A 16,991-nucleotide genomic window follows, 5' to 3' on the forward strand; every position below is an offset into this window, starting at 1 on the left:
TTGTTTTATATACATATATATATTAGTAAAGAACTGTTATATATACCTCATATCTTTGCCTGAAAGCGCTTTAATTTCAAAATTATAATAATTCAGAGTGAAGGGGTGACATTTTCCATTCTGGGGGTGGGGGCTCCTGCCTTCCTTAGAATTACTACCATGAAAGCATAAAGTTGTATTCTCACAAGAATGAATACAGGAATCTATTTTGCAGACACCTTGCACTTAACTCAGTAAATAGCTTTTTCTGTTCTCAAGCTTCCCCAGAACTGACCATACCCCTCAGTACATGCTCACCACCACAACTACAATCTGGTCTATGACAAACAAAACAGTTGCTTTAAAATTAAAACAAGTGCACTGAAGATGAACATTTCTAGTTAGGATATTAAACAAAGGAACACAGCTTAAAAGCAAAACTCATACCGAACAGGAGTCTGTGGAAGTATAAGTTCCTCATCTGGATTGTTTTTCAGTGGTGTCCTCTTCAACTGTGAGCTGCAGAAATGGAAAAAAGCATACAAAATATTAATGCAATTCAGAAAAGTATGTTTTCTACAAAGACTTATTATTCTGCAGGAAAAAAAAAAAATTGTGGAACTGATTTTTAGAAGACCTAGACATCCACCTACTCCAGTTGTTATAATAATTTCATTTCAATTCCCATGCAGATCTGCTTTGAGCAGGTTGTTGGACTAGATGACCTCTACATGTACTGCTGGTGTTAGCTCCATTTTAATCCCATTTTAAATGTATGTATTTTTCTAGCATAAAGTCACAGGCTCATATTGTGATCTCACATCAGGTAAAGTTATAGAAATGTTGAACTGCCAGGTATCACTGGAATTTTAGAGTATGACTAAAATTATTCAAACACATCTCAGCCTCCTCCTCTTCACGATTCCTCAGGTTCCCCTGGGTGACAAGGGCTTCCACAGAGTAAGACAAGGAAAGTTTCCACACCATTTTAGATAGAGTCAAAGTCCTGTGTTTTTGTATTTATTTAAGCTATAATGTAAAGCAATGCTTGATTTGCCAGAAATATCTTAGCTGAACTACAAATGTAGGAGATCAACAGAATGCAGAGATCTCTATTTAGAATAAACACACAGCAGGGAGGCAGAGGGAGAAATCAACAGAAGTTCACACTTTCTATAATAAAATAAAAGCAGGAAATGGAAATATTACCCTGCTATGACATCAGGCTGTAGAGTTTCATCATGATCCAGAAATAATCTTGCATCTATATCTTTGTTGTTGAGATACAGCTCGTCATACTTTTTTGAGAGAACCTCAACCTCAAAAAATCAGAAAAAAACCCTTTATTTAATAAAAACAAGTTTGACAATTTACTTAGTAATATAAGCTAGTCCTACACCTCATGAATACAGTGCTGAAATGCTGAGAGAATGACCTTGGAGCTCACTAAATCACTTCTTATACAAACAGCTGAAACATACCCAGAGTAAAATCATTGTTCCCACGCACAAAGAAAGATAATCTTTTAGAAGAGAAAACAATCTAAGCTCACAAGACTTTTTTTGAAGATATGTAGGTCTTGACACTGTAGAATAGCTAAAAATAGCTATAGTGGGAAACACATGCAAGTCCAACAAATGCTTCCAGGCTTTTAAATCTTTCCTTCCAGAAGAAAAGAAGTGTTTCTTAAGAGCAGGAAATGTAGCTTGAGTGTCCTTGGAACAGCTGCCAGACAACCCACTAGGTCCCAGTCTCTGCTGGTTTGAAGACAAAGGTCAAGACCCAAAGTAACTTTGAGGTTGTGAGGATGGTGATCTTAAAGGCCTTTTCCAACCAAAGTGATTCAATGAAAGTAATTCTGCATGGACGCAGCAGTCCAAACTCTGCCAGTTGTGTAACTAAGCCTAATCCTTTGGGTATTTCTCCAACAGGAATACAGTAACATGTCTCAATTGTATAAATTAAGGTGTGTAATTTAAGACTGTACAGAGACCTGATATGGTAATAGTTGTAGTTTAGATCAGTGGTCTCCCTAAGATGATGGATGTGCAACTCTCATGTCGTGTTTTGCTTTGAGCAAAAGCACTGGTTCAGCCTCAGGAAATTAACTTATTAAATGCCAATGTAAAAGGTAAATTACTCCATGAATACTGAATACCTGCTAAGCCATGTTCCAAAAAAGAAAAAAATCTAGACAATTTCAGAGCAACCTATTAGAACTTCATCAATGTGTAAAGAGAATCTTGAGTAATTTAGCATGAAACAAATCACTGTTGTTGAACTGTCTTAAATTACCTCTGGTAGTCCATTTGAAGCTACAATACCAATCGAATTCAAGAAAGGAATAAAGCTTGTGAAATACAGATTTTTGACCTAAATAAAAGAAAAAAAAATCACATTAGCAATATACAGAGGCAGACATGTAATTCTGTAATGCATGGTGTTTAATTTTCAATTATTGACAACTGAAACATTTTATATAACTACTAAAATGTATTGATATCTAAGCATTCAGCACTTAGTCCATTGCTGGAAAAGGAAATTAATGAATTGGGAAAGAACTGCACTCTTCCCAGCCCTCATGTATTTCTACTTCCATCATCTGCTTAGATATTCAATAAAAAACATCAGTCCTTTTTAGACAGGAATAGCTCTATCAGCAAAGGAAAAGAGGAACAGGGTCTTTTAAGACCCCACACAGAAGCAATGTGCTTGTTGGGTACATTTTCTCCTCGTGGGACGCAGCTCCATCACAACAGCCTTGTGTCCACACACTACATGCTGTGATCAGCATATAACCTTATATTGGATTCTTTCACAGCTCAGTTTCCCTGGGGAAGTTATCACCCATACCAAAGGGCTTCAATTTGTTTGGGTTTTTTTTTAAACCACCTACTAGAGAAAACACAGAAAGGTAGAATACTTTCATTACTGAACTTGAGGGAATAGTTCAGCAAGCACAACTAGTGAAATTTTTTTAAAATCCATTTAAATAAAAGCATATTCCTGTTGAGGTTTAGCAGCAAGATGGAATAAACTTTAAAACACAGGCATTACCTCATCTAAATTACAATCATGCTCTTTACAAAGGATTTCAATGACTTTTGTCTCAGCATCAGTTTGCTTTGAAGTACGTGTATTCCTGTTCTGACCTCTTCTTGGAGTTCGAGCTGAACCATTAACAGTCACTGCAGAAACAGCAGACTCTGGAAAGATAGTCAGAACCACCATAAGGTTAGAGTAATCTTAAGAAAAAGTTTAAATTTTTAAGCCTAAAGGCATTTAAATTTTTAAGTGTAAAGACATTTAATTTTTTTTATATGATTTTTCAGGTCCTCTTCTTAAATATTTCCCTTTTCATCTCTTCGGCTGGGTGAAAAACCATCATAACAGGAAATATATACAACAAGAAAACTAATTTTTAAATTCCTGTATCAATATTTGGACATTTTGCTTTTAAAAAGCTATTGTACACAAAAAGTAAGAGCACAAGTGCTGGGGGGAACCCAGAATATGGTGCTGCAGGGAATTGCTCCTTTCCCCAAATACCCACACACAAACAGGTAGGAACAAACAAGTTAACCTTCAAAAAGCTATCCAAAAAAATGAATTCAGTGAGGCAAAAACATTTCATTTTGTTCAAAGAAATGTTGTTTCTTTTTGCCTCAAAGCAGATGGCTTCAATATTGTCAGCTTGCAATGTGTGAGTTGTATTAATAACAGATGTTAATATCATTAACTGTTGGTTTAAAACTGACACTCTAATCAGCACGCTGTTCTCATCTCTAATTTCATTTATTTGATAACTGTTCTGAGAAAATCTGACAAACTCCACTGCTGCATCTTAATCCCCTCAGCTGTATTCAGCCCATAAAGCCTGACACCATTTAGCACGACGTGAGGCCTCTTGGTCACGAGGATTTGAACAAAACCCTGTTATTTGCTGCAAGAATGAAGCACTGTTTGACAGCTGACACAACACCTGCACGCAGCTCCAAGTGACAAATCCAACACTTCACACTTAGGACAGCAAAACCCATGTTTGCAATTTAGCCTGAAGTGGCAGCATTTCTTTTAAGAGACAATGCAAGAATCAAACTGTTTCTCTAATGATGAATTCCTGGTTTTCATAGAGAAAAAACAAAGTGAACACAGTTTAAATTCAGGTAACTCAGTGTTCTTATTTCTTATCTGAAATAAGCAGTAGCAGATGTCTGTCCTATTATGAAGGACAAATTTAAATTCAAAATGGTACTGGATGAGGCCAGAGGTTTGCTTGTCACAAGCCCATCCTCTCTCACCCTTTATTTGTACTGGCATGAGAATATCAGCAAAGTTATTTGTTCTTACCTGCACCAATTACTAGGTCAAATATCCTCCAAAACAGAATTTTGTGACTATTGCAGCAAATACACCATCTATTCCATGACATTTTAACCCAAGTGGATATTTAGTTGTGAAACAAAGAAATAATGCTTACTCTCTCAGCCTTTTTAGTGAGGTTTTCTAGGTTTTGGGTCTAAGAACTGAAAGTACAAAAGGTGACTGCTGAACAGAAGTCTCTGTAGCAAAGACTCATTATACTTTTACTTGAAATAGAGACACTTGCCAATAACAAAGGGGATGTAATTAAAGCAAAGCTATCTACATTTTATCTCCACCTTTTTATTTCAATCTACCACTGCAGTTAGGTTTTCTATCCACCACATATTTCTTTTAAACATCTATGTAGTCCAATATCTTCTACATTTCTGTTGTCATCATACTGTTGTATGTCAATGAAATAAGAGTCACAGCACCATCTTTTCCTTTTGTAACTCAAAGCAAACCTAAATAACAGTACTCAGTCATCAGCCACCCAGAACCTGTATCCCTTTACCAACTGCTGTTTTACCAAGCCCCTGGAAACTTCTATGGGCAGAGGACACAGCAGATGGGTAGTAGGAATAGGAAAAAAAAAAATCATTAAATACACTGCCACATTCAGATAATTTAATTAAAGTTCACCATAATCTAAATTGAACTACAATACTAAAAAAAAAAAAATCCATTTTAATATGCTTAAGAAGTTTTATGTTAATTATGAATGTTAACATGACTGTAATAGAAATGTGAATCCATTTACTTTCTACTTAAGTGAACAAAAAAAACCTAAAACCCTTACTGTATGGTTCCTTGAGCATAGCAGGAGGTGACAGTTTGATAAAATAATCTAAGACACACAGCAACAACTGGAAGGAAATCACCAGGTCATCTTCCACTTGCAACACTTTACCTGCAAACATTTAAAGGTAAAAGGTAAAGAAAACCTTTGTGAGGTGTTTTGACTTCATTTTCAAAATAATTCTGAAAAAAAAATAAAGATTTTGAAGTTTGTTTCATAAATTACTACAATTAGAATTTAAAAAAGCATCATGAAGGATGCCAGTGTTCTTTAAAGGCTATTGATTTTCAAAATCATGGTTCTGAAGGTTTCTTGCTTTAGAGACAGCATACATATAAACTCACTGTGCACAAAATTCCTACCTCTCAGTGCTCCTTCATATTTTTTTTGTCATTTTACTATAGTGGAGTAACTGTGTAGGCAATTTTACCTACATGCACCTCTTATTTCTCTGCCATGCTTCCTTACTTTCTTATCTGTGGTCTTACACCAGCTTTGCAAAAGCTGCAAAATATTCAGAAAGCAGGAGTTGCTACAATACCATGAAGAGAAATTCAAAATGTGCTAATACACTGTATTCTCAGCTTTATTTATTATCTTATAATAATAGCTTATTAAATTTATTTTATTTATTTTAAATACAAGCCTGTTTTTAAAAATCAGAATAGACTCAAATACAGAATACCACCCTTTAAAGTACAAAAATCTTAGAAAGCTTAAAAATAAATATCCTGTATTTACATACAGGAAGTAATAGCAATGAAAAGAACAGCCAAATTGCATAAAAAGAAATATTACTGGATAGTTACAAAAGCCATGCATCAAAACATTCTGGGCCTGCACTATGTGTATATTTAATAGGGTTGTAGTCTCATACTGGACAGGTAAATCTAATCCATAAACTCACTTCAATAGTGTTCATAAAAATAACTGTCTTTTAACCAAAACTCACCTTTTGCCAGCAAAAAAGTAATCCAGTAATTTTTTGGGGCTAATACAGAACTGAGTTCAGCAGAAATCCTGTAGAGGCAGGAAAATGAAGACTTCTCATTAAGAGCTCTGTAATAATTTAAGCTGTAATTTCTGAAAACATGCTTCAGTCTATGGAACAACTCAAGACAACATGCAACATTTCCTGTATCATTAAGCCTATTAATGATCTCATTCTATTCCCTACATGATTATAACTACACAGATGAAAAAAATAAGGCTCTGTCAAAGCCCTTCATCCTTGGGAAAGAAAGTGAATGTAGGTAATTCTCTTAACTGTTATTTTCTCTCATGCCCTTGACAAATCCTCCACCCTGTAGTCACAGCATGAACAATTTGGGAGTACCCACTAAAACTACATGAAACACATGACATACTATGACTTAGGCCAACCCTAATAGGTTAAAAGATAAAATGCTGACATGTTTTGCATCTGACCTTGACAAATGCAATCTAGGAAAGTCAAACTTACTCACTACTAGGTTGTTCCACATAAATAAGGCCACAAGTCCTAGAAAACAAAAATAAATTCTTATTAACACTTTTCTGAAAGCAAATTCTGGAATAACTTTGAGTTCAATGTAGTAAAAACCATGCCAGTTCACAACACATCATTCTAACCTTAAAAAAATGCTGCCTCTTGGAGAACAGATTAACAACAGACCAACTACAGCCCTGCCAGAGCTGAAATCATGCTGTTGCTTGTGTGATTATGTCAAAGCTTAAACAGCAAAACTTATTTTTAATTTGATGTAATAAAATTTGTCACCATTTTCTTCCAGAAAGATAAGATTTGTATGTACACTGTTACTCAGTGGCTTGTAAAAACCAGCCAAGGATGTGCTGCAGCTGTGCACAACACTCTATAAAAGTGAATTTTAGACTTTTACTATTTCTCCAGTGTCACTGCAAGCCTTATGGTGTAATGCTGCTTCCTAATCATTCCAGGTACTTGTCAGTTCAAGAAATAAATTCAGTTTATTCAAAAACAAGAGGAAAGAAAAAGACCTTTCAAATCCTGCTGGAAAAAAAATTGTTACTGAAATTTTCAAAAAAGCAAGTGAAGAAGTCAGAGGACAAAAACCAAAAACATGCCTGTGTGAATCTGCAGTGACACTTTTATAGCCCAGAAGACTTTCAATTACTGGAACCAAAATATTTACAACTTTCAGAGAACTTTATAGCTTTACAGCAACTATAAACCCAGGATAATGTTCAGTGTGATTGATTGGGCTATCAAAAGAAAGTTTATCACATTTATGCCTTGACTCTATAAACTACCAAGAGGTGAGCTGCTACCTCCCTTTTCAAAGGTCATTTAAGGCATATTTGAGTTTTTTTGTGGTTTGAGAGGTAAAATGTTAGTGGCTTAAGTCCTGTAGATGAAAAATACCAGAGCATTCTGGAGCAATGGTATCCATACAAGCAGCATGGAATGTTGCTTCAATGTTTAATGAGAACTTCACAGACCTATTAAAAATTGCTTCAGAGGCTATCACACCTTGCCCATATGCATCTATCCTACCACATACTAGGGTTTTTTTTACTTCCAAATCTCCTTAGAAAGAAACTCTTGGATCAGTCTTTGGGGAGGGGTAGGAAGGTAGAAATAGAAAGATTAAATGTCCATTAAGCAAAAAAATAATACTAGGTAGTAAAATAATCCTCTTCATATCTAACAAGTTTAATGAAGGGACTGGCAACCACTTGTCATGCTACCCTTACTATTGTTTATACTGCACAAAGGGATTGTTTAACAAATCATTGTAATACTTAGGCAGTAAAATGTAAGATGTGTTTATTCAGTACATGTAAACAGTTCCACTTCCCTGTTCTGTAAATATTAGCACAGTGTTTAAATGGGCTCTTCTAATGCACAGTTTGAAAAATCTAAATACTTAAGGGTTGACAGCCACAAAGAATTCATAATTTCAAAATGAAAAACATGTACTACCTTTCAAACTTGTGGTATAGTGCAAATAAGACATCATATTTCTTCTTCAGCCTTGATACAGTGCTATCAACTTTAGTGCTTACAGTGTCCATGTTAACATCCACCTCTTTCAGAAACTGAAAAAATGTGCATACACTGAGGAAAAAAAAAGAGAAAAGACAGATTATTGTAATTCTGAGAGTGAGGATTTTGAAAGAGCTCTTAAAAAAAGCAAATAAGCTCTGCTAGTAAAGCCACAAACATCCAACACAGACATCCCAACTCTTCTGTCCTACCTAAAAGTTCTACTTTAGAAATGTTGTTGCTACTCTAAGAACATGAACCTTGGCTCCATCCATGCTAAGGAGAGACCTAGGAATGAAAACAGAGATGAATGCATCCAATTATATGGAGTCTTGCAACCAGTCCCAGGGGCAAGGACATCCCCACCTTTGGGAAATCTATCAGGGATCAAAGTTTTCCCTACTCACCCATGTAATGTTATGGCCATCAAAAAAGCATAATATTAGGTTTAGAACCAAAATAAGCAGACAGCCTCCTCATTAATTTTCAGCAATCCATTATATTCCACTATTTCAACCATATTAAACATATTTTGACCCATTATCAGAATTTAGCATTCAGAGAAACTTTTTTTATCTTTGTAAGATTAAAAAAATAGAACATAAAACCAGTCAGAAGTTAGTTTAGTGATTCATTTTATGGAATGAGAAATCCTTCCATCTATTTCTGTGTCTCTTGAGGATATGATAACTGGTAGAAGTCTCTGCCTGTTTGACTTCTTAGCTGACAAAAAGCCCAGGGCTAACAAGCAATTGAGGACTGCTAAAAGCAACATGAGCAGACTCTTTGAAAGCCTAAGGGATAAAGCCTCTTTCAGTCTGCAGCACAAGCTGGTCTGGATTTGGGAGGAACAGACTGAACATTGCTGCACAAATGCAATGAGATTTCATCCACATGGCTCCAGGTCAGTCAAGACTGAAGAGATTAAGTCAATACACAGGACATGACCACTGCTCTGGGAGACAATGCAAGGTGGAAGAGGCATGGAGAAGCCTAATCACAACAGATGATTTCCAGGGAAAGGATCTTCTGGCCCAAGTCTGGGGCTACCACCATGGTGTGCCCAGTGTTCAGTGTTATCCTCCTGCCCTGGAAGGCTCTGCCCCTGCACAAGCTCTGGATGCACAGCACCCTTCAGGCACATGGCACTGGAACTCTGCCTTTAGATGAGCCTAACACAAGGTATGCCTACTACTAAATTTACCTTAAAAAGCAGATACTGCCCTAATCTCTTCATTACTGTGTCATGAGCTTAGAGAATATATCTAACCATCTATATAACTAATATATAGAGAGCTAGATATAACTAGTATATATACAATATGTAACTATATATCTTATAATTCAACTAAGATATGGTACAAGTCTCCTAGTTTACCCAAATATTCAGAATTCCCAGAAGTAACCTTCACTTTAAAATCAATAAGCCTGATATGCACAAAGATTCACAAGGGTTTAGAAACATTCTCTTTATAGAAACGTTGACTAGTTAATTGTTGAAATCTAAATTCACCAATCTAAATTCACTTACCTTATCCTTATACTTTTCAGGAGTTCTGTGAAAGTGAATGTCATTTCATCCAGATCAACTGCTGCAATAAAGATACAGACTCCCCAGGTTTCTTTTTTCTTTTTATTGGAAGCCTTTTGGAAAAAGAGAAAAGTTTTTATTGTGCAGTAGAAGCAGGCAACACATGGACAGCATTAATTTATCCAAACTAGATTAGAAATGGTAAAACAAAACTCTCTCTAATCAAACACATGACTAATGGTAGCCAATTATTTAATGGGTGAAAACCTTTACACATTTCACATTACAGATGAAAGACCAGGCACTTCAACCCTTACTCCTAAAGTCCAAGGTCAATTTTTGACAGACATGCCATCCACATGGAGGTGATTCCACTTGTCTTCCACCAACACAGCACCTCAGCAAAACACCTCTCAAGAGCAACATTTTGCAGAAGCATAGAATAAAAAAACACTTCAGCAGGTATAGCCTTGTTTCTAAAACCTGTGGTATCTTGAAGACAAAGAAGGTGTGGGTATGTACAATTCTGCAAGAGTCCTAAAACACCAGACTCATAAAATACTCTTTGAGCATCTGGCATCCTTGTAAATAAATCTTCAGTGCCACCCAGGCCTGCAGTTGCTTCAGGAAAGGAGTGATAATTGAGCCCATCTCTCAGCACCTCTAGGTTGGATCTGTTAGAGGACAGAGGTGAAAGAGAACCCTGGAGCCAGTGAGCTGAAATACCAAACTCCTGCTCTTCTCCTAGTTTTAGCCCACTCCTTGGCCTACTTCTTTTATCCTTTCCCCAGTTGCTCCAGCTAGCTGCCTCCCAGCCCAGCTCCTTCTAGAAAACACTCTCTCTTCTCCACTGCCTAGTTTTAGCCCACTCCTTGGCCTATTTTTTATCCTTTCCCCAGTTGCTCCAGCTAGCTGCCTCCCAGCCCAGCTCCTTCTAGAAAACACTCTCAAAAGGCAACAGGAATAAGACTGATCCTGGCCTGGCTCCCTCCATCTTCTGTGGTCTTCCAAAACTACCCCCAAAAGGCTCTGCATCCTCAGCACCCATTCGTGTCCTCACTTACTCCACAGAGTAACCATGACACATCACCTGCTGTGCCCAAAAATGCTGTCAACAATCATTTCAGCAACAAGTTCACTAACACTGCCAACAAGGAAACATGGGGCTTACTGCAACTGCTCTGCTTCTTTCTTGGACCAGTCTTCATACATCCATGAAGACTGCCTGGGGCCTCCTCCAAATGAAATGTTTCACTGGTCTGTACAGTTCAGAAGAGTTTTAGTCCAGGCTTGAATGCTAAAGTACCCAGCCACCTTCAACACCATGGCAACTGTCCATTCTTTCAGTTACTACCTTCCTCTTGCATTCCTATTTGAGCATTTCTGTGAGTCATGACACCTCCTACAACAGGAAATTAGTTTGAAAGAAGCTATTAACAGACTGAGATGCATTTGATGATACATAAAGAGAGGGATATTAATACCAAATAGTCACTATCTCTTTGTTTAAGAAGGATGAGTACTCACCAAGGACACCACAGCTGACCTTGTTTAATAAATAAGTTCTCTTCACTTCATGGTCTGGCAAACTCAGACCATGATGTTGTTCTGTAAATAAAACCTCACATAGGGAGGCAAGACCACTTCCTAAAGTGGTGAAAATGATCCAGATTTGCTGCCTATCCAAACAAGCTGCCAATCCCAGGCAGCTTAGCTCCACTCCAAAAGGATGAATGCTTGGAAGGCTACAGCAATGGTATATTTGGTAAGAGTGAGGTCTGGTTTGGCAGAAACAACCTTTAAAATCCTTATCCAGTATGACTGAGGGTAACAACTCATTCATTTCTACCATTAAAGAAGATGGCAGCTTCAGAAGCAGCCTCTCAATCCCCAAGATTCAAACCACTGCAGTGAGTCAAACTCTAATATCAAGACACCCATCACATCTATTCCTGGTGTTGCAAGATGCTTTGGGCACCTTCTCCTCAACCAGACAGATGTTGGACGACTGCTAGCCTAACAAAAAACATTAGACAGAACCCAAAATACAACACACAGAAAAGAAATACACTATGATTTTTTTTCTAATAGCAAAAAAAAGGTGAGCAGCACCTGAGCACACCCACCTCAACACCAACTGTGTGAAGAAGGAGAGGAAAACATCAAAGAACAGTGGCCTGCAACTACCCCACCAGCTAATGCTGGTTAAAATACCCAAAGATGTAGGTAAACTGCAGTTTCCTCCAAAAATAAGACTATCTGCCCACACCCATGCATGAGGACTTTAGTAATTACATATTTTATGCATTTTATTTACAAACACCACAGGGTAGAAGGGGTGACAGGATACAGAGAGGTCACATCAGACTTCTGAGTATTCTCCTCCTCATAAACCTTCCTCCTCCCAAAGCTCACAGACATTTTTCAAGGTCTTTCCTACAAGAATGAGTTAAAGCTGAGTGCTGAACAAAAATGCAGCAGCATCACTCCATTCAACTATTGGGGCAGTGTTGCAACTCCAGGGGAGCCAATCCTATGACATAAATTAACAGTTTGTTTAGAGCCAAAGCCAGATGACACATCTGAGATGAAAAGTCATCTTGAGGGCATGGGAATAGATACAAGACAAATTCAAAAGTTTTCTGTAGGAAAAGATCTAAAACTCTTACAAAATTTTTCAAAATACTTAATTCTCATTCTGGACTTCTTATTCTTTAATTGATTTTTAGTAGATCATCAGTTTGCCTAAATCTAGTGAAAACAACCTGGAGGAGCCATAAGCTCAAAAATACTCAAACAGAACCATTGTGAAATGGGTTTTTTGCCTCTTTTCTCTCCAAATGTTGCAAGGTGTTCAAGGCACTAACAGAAATAACTTCTCTTCTCCACCTTAAGAGGTTCTGCAGTGCTGAACCAGTCACAAGGAGACAGTCACAGGAAGTCTCAGTCCTAGTCTGCAGCTAGAGCTGTTTATTATTCTGCCAGCACCACTCACAGTTTTGATGACAGGCAACCAAAGGGACCCAGGAATAGAAACTTCAAAGGATGTTGTGTAAAAGGAGGTCAAGAGAAATGGACGTGAGAAATATGCAAACACAGATGGGTACTGGAATCAAATGGGATCTAGGATTCCACACTGCGAATCCCAAAACCCTGGTTTCTGAAGGGGAAGATGTGGAATTATTGGCTAAAATCTCAGCCACCACATCCTAATTAGGATAGAGAACTAGCTAGATGATACAAGAAACACTCCCAGGTACATTCGTGATAAGAGGGGAGGAAGATGGCAGGGAAAAAGAACCAAGAAGCATCCACAATAGAAAACTGATCAGAATTAACAGAACTGACAGCTATGCTTTCAAAGAACAGGGGCACAACATATACATGCAATATCTCTGCTGCTAAAATACTATCACCAGCAAGAGGCCACTTGGCAACTTTCAGTAGCTCTTTTGAGCTTTTTGTTTTGACCCTACAACAGCCACGATTCTGCTCATCCATCCAAAGCTTTGGTGGATCCAGGTTCAGTTTAGCTGCAGTTATATAAGAGACAAAGCTCTAGACAGGAAAGATTTTATTAGCTCCCATGTGCTTCATGCTTTTGCCAAAAGCAAGAAACCTCTGCATGTCTTCTGACATGAGGACAAGGTAGTTTACCAACTACAGTATTTTCTTTTTCATAAGAAACTACAATCAAAAGGAACAAATATAATTTAAAGTGAAATTTTACAGATTTGAAGCATTTGACCTGCCAACCACTAACTTTTGGTCTATACAGAGCAACCTTGCAACATTTAAAAACTCCTTGTTTCATTCCTCCACTTAAACTACAATTCATCTTTCTCCACCAAGAACATAGTTGAACTCTTGTGCAAACCAAGTGCTCTGTAGCATCTTCATACTCATGTAAGTCACCAGTCAGAGAGGATTTCAGAATGTAAGATTATAATTTAGAAACAAGGAATGATGACAAAAATACCTGCAGATGCTACAGGCTTTGTGAGGGGGGAAAAAAACCCAAATGCAGCAATAATACATTCTCACATCCATGAGGTACAGAATAATCACAACTGGCTTGAAGTATAACACAGAAACAGACTGGTGCAGTACAAAATCATGGGCAAAGAAAGTTCAGCTAGAAAGGACTAACTATGCAGAGTGCAAATCTTCCATCAAAGTTTTTTAATAGCAGGCTAGACAGATATTTGATAAAACCAACCAGGGAATCACCATTTCATCTGTTCCTCACATCTGTTCTTTCCAATATATTGAGCTATAATTCACTCAGGTTTCTCCTCCCTACTCACATCACCCCACATTCTACTTTAGATGCTCATTTTGTTGGCCTTCACCAAAGCAAACAGCAGCAGAACAAAAATGCCCTGAAGTTTTTTTTTCTTAACAGTTCTAGCATGGCTTCCTGGACCTTTCCTAATCTTTCTTACACCAATAACCACATACTGCTCACCAAAGTGCAGTAGGAATTCCACTAAAACTATTTACTCCATCTAGAGTCTACAGGCACTATTGATTTATAACACAGATTTAAGGACAGTTACAAAAAATTAAGAGTACAGGAGAAGCAAGCACCAGAGCCAATTATCAAGCCAACAACTGTCAGTGTGCAAAAGATTTGAAATTAAGACTAAACCCTCAAATGAACATTTTGTTTACCTAGGTAGCTTGGTTTGGTAAATCAGATGAATTCTAGAAAGAGCAAAAGTCTTTGTATGGCACTAATGTAAAAGCTGTTATTTGTATTTATATTTCCATGTTTACAATAAACTTGTGTGAGAATTCAGCAGATATAGAAAATTTAAAACCAGAACATTTTCCTGACCATGCATCAGGTACCTCCCTTGACACCACACCCCAGCAGTGCTGATTCAGTGCAACAGTTCTGGAGCCAGCATGTATCCTTCACTCAAATTGCTGCAGAAACAGGGAAGTTGAGAGCACAGTAAGGAAATCTACAGTGCAGAGCTATGCAAAATAAGGAATGTAAAACTTCAGAGAGAAATAAGATCATCAGTAGCTCAGACTGAAAAGCAGAAGGTATCAGTGTGGAAACTTGTGACATCCTGAAGGAGAAAAGCAAGGAGCCAGCCAGTTTTGGGGGTGCTGGTGCCTTCAGCAGGTGTTGGCTCAGAGGACTCATTCCAGGGCACAGCAGACACCAACACCCTTCTCCTCCTGACTGACACCTGCCCTGCCAGCAAAGGCTCTTCAGGGGTCTCAGTGAAGTGCAGGGACACTCAGGCTGACAGGTCACTACATCCTACCAGCCATCTGTGTGCCAAAAAATAACTGCTTTGTACTTGTAAGGTGCATATGCCTTGTTTGCAGGGTTTCTTTGCACACGTTTCCATGGACCCTAAGTGGCCCAAAAAGGACAGTACTCAGAGATGTTTCCACTGAGTTACTAAATATTCACTGAGCAAGGATACAGCAGGTGCTCAGACAGGGTCCAAGCCCACATTTACACCCTGAACCTCTGCCAGTTACCACAGTACCTTATGTCTGGGCCACACCACTTCCTAGTTAGCATTACATGTCTCCTCCACATCCTCAGAGGCTTGGCAGCCACAAGTCTGAGATCAAACACAAAGAACAAGGCCAGTGTGCCAGAGAAAGTGAAGGTTTCAAGTCTTTATGGTCTGCAAACTGCTTGAGATGTCCATCAGTGGTCTGAGGACTTCAGCTTGAAGTCAAACCTACTACAGGGTTAAACAGAAGTGTTCTGGTAGATATTTGTCCCAGCTGGTGTCCTGCTATTTCCCCATATGCCTGAGAACAGAAAGCTGCTACATAAGCAGCTTCTGTTCCAGTTCAGAACTGAACAAGTCAATAAAATAAAGCTGAACCACATCAGTGAAAATGTGCACAGCTGATGCCTGCAGGACAGCTCCTGGAGAGTCCCCTCAGGACATCAGCTATACACCATAATGAAGATCTAGTCACCGCTCTCTTCTGAAAAGGTGAAGGGAGTCACCTTCAGATGCCCAAAAAGCTGCCAGTGCCTTGTCTCTGGCCACTGATACGTAATGATCAGTGAAAAGAAAATGTGGAATTTGCAGAATTCCACTAAAACCTGCTTTGTTTTTCCCCACTCAGTAGAACTGACTGTTTCAGTTCACATGAAGGAGAACAACCATGCCCAAGGACCTGCTTCCTGGGAACCCCCAGGGCCAGAAACTGTGCCTGTTACTGAAAGAGCTGCACAGTCTCACTTCCACACTGTTACTGTGTTGTACAGTGAAGCTCAAATGCATCCAGAGCTGGCACACCCATACTGGTGTTTGAAAACCACAGACAACAAGGTATTACTAGTGAGAGCAGAGCTGTGGGAGCTCAGCTCAAACTGCAGAGTAAGAAGTCACAGCAAACAGATGGATGCTAGCCCACACAGTGGGAATAACACCCCAGCTAGGGATTTTAAATTGAACCAGGGCTGTATAACAAAGCTTTGGTTATGATTTAATCATATTTTAGATTTCCCTTAGTCAGCAGTAACATACTGAGAAGAAGCAGGAGGGAAAAATCAGGAAAGGGCACCACATTTTCATCTGTTTACACATGCCCAGTGACGAGCCTTGAACGGAAATACCTCAATGGTAACTACACACAGATTAACATCTTGCAGCAGGAAAAAAGTTCAGCCTACAAACACCCCTTTCTCTGCAGCAGTCTTCTCCAGACCCTGCTCTGCAGGCTCATAAAAAAGGATGCATCAGGAAGAAAGACACAGAAACACACAATAAGGTGACCCATATAAAGCTGACTCAGACATATCTGGAATAACTTGTGGTTTGAAGAATTAGCTGATCACACGGTGTTGTTTGCTAAAGTCATTTGTTAAAATAATTCTTAGATCCATACCTTTACTGAAAAACATACAGGTATCAGGCTGTACAGGCATGCACATGGCAACACCCAACTCGAGTCTACCCGTGCTGGGAACCAGCAGAGTCCCAGTGCACAAGGCTCGGTGGGGAGACACTTGGCCCTCGGCCCAGCAAAGTTACAGCCAAATTATCTCAGCCCGGGCGCAGCAGAGGCGCCGCAGCAGAGCTCCGAGTTACAGGCAGCGGGTACTCACCAGAGCCCCATCCGCAGCCGACAGGCTCTCGTAGGTCTTCCACGCTCTCTCCCTCACGCTCTCCGGCACTTTCAGCGCATCGCAGAGCGCAACGAAGTCAGCGTCGCCGATCTCGAGCCTGGGAAAACAAACGACGTCAGCGGCGGGGGCTCGGCGCGGTACGCGGGCTGAACACCGGAGCACGGCGCTCCGGGGAACCCCGGCCGCTGAC

At 39.0% G+C, this 16,991-nt stretch overlaps 1 protein-coding gene across 1 annotated transcript; it reads right to left on the reverse strand.

The window, feature by feature from the left end:
• Positions 1 to 407: 407 nt before the first annotated feature.
• Positions 408 to 16,898, reverse strand: LOC103771508 (retinoblastoma-associated protein-like; the record flags this gene model as incomplete). Its single annotated transcript, XM_008938808.1, has 10 exons — positions 408 to 498; positions 1,189 to 1,298; positions 2,275 to 2,352; positions 3,037 to 3,185; positions 5,144 to 5,254; positions 6,096 to 6,163; positions 6,606 to 6,644; positions 8,088 to 8,222; positions 9,682 to 9,794; positions 16,781 to 16,898. Coding segments are annotated over 10 exons (1,012 nt in total), but the record flags the coding sequence as incomplete, so codon positions are not given.
• Between the last annotated feature and the right edge of the window lie 93 nt (positions 16,899 to 16,991).

Source organism: Merops nubicus, unplaced genomic scaffold (genome assembly GCF_000691845.1).
Source record: "Merops nubicus isolate BGI_N331 unplaced genomic scaffold, ASM69184v1 scaffold19774, whole genome shotgun sequence".
NCBI lineage: Eukaryota > Metazoa > Chordata > Aves > Coraciiformes > Meropidae > Merops > Merops nubicus.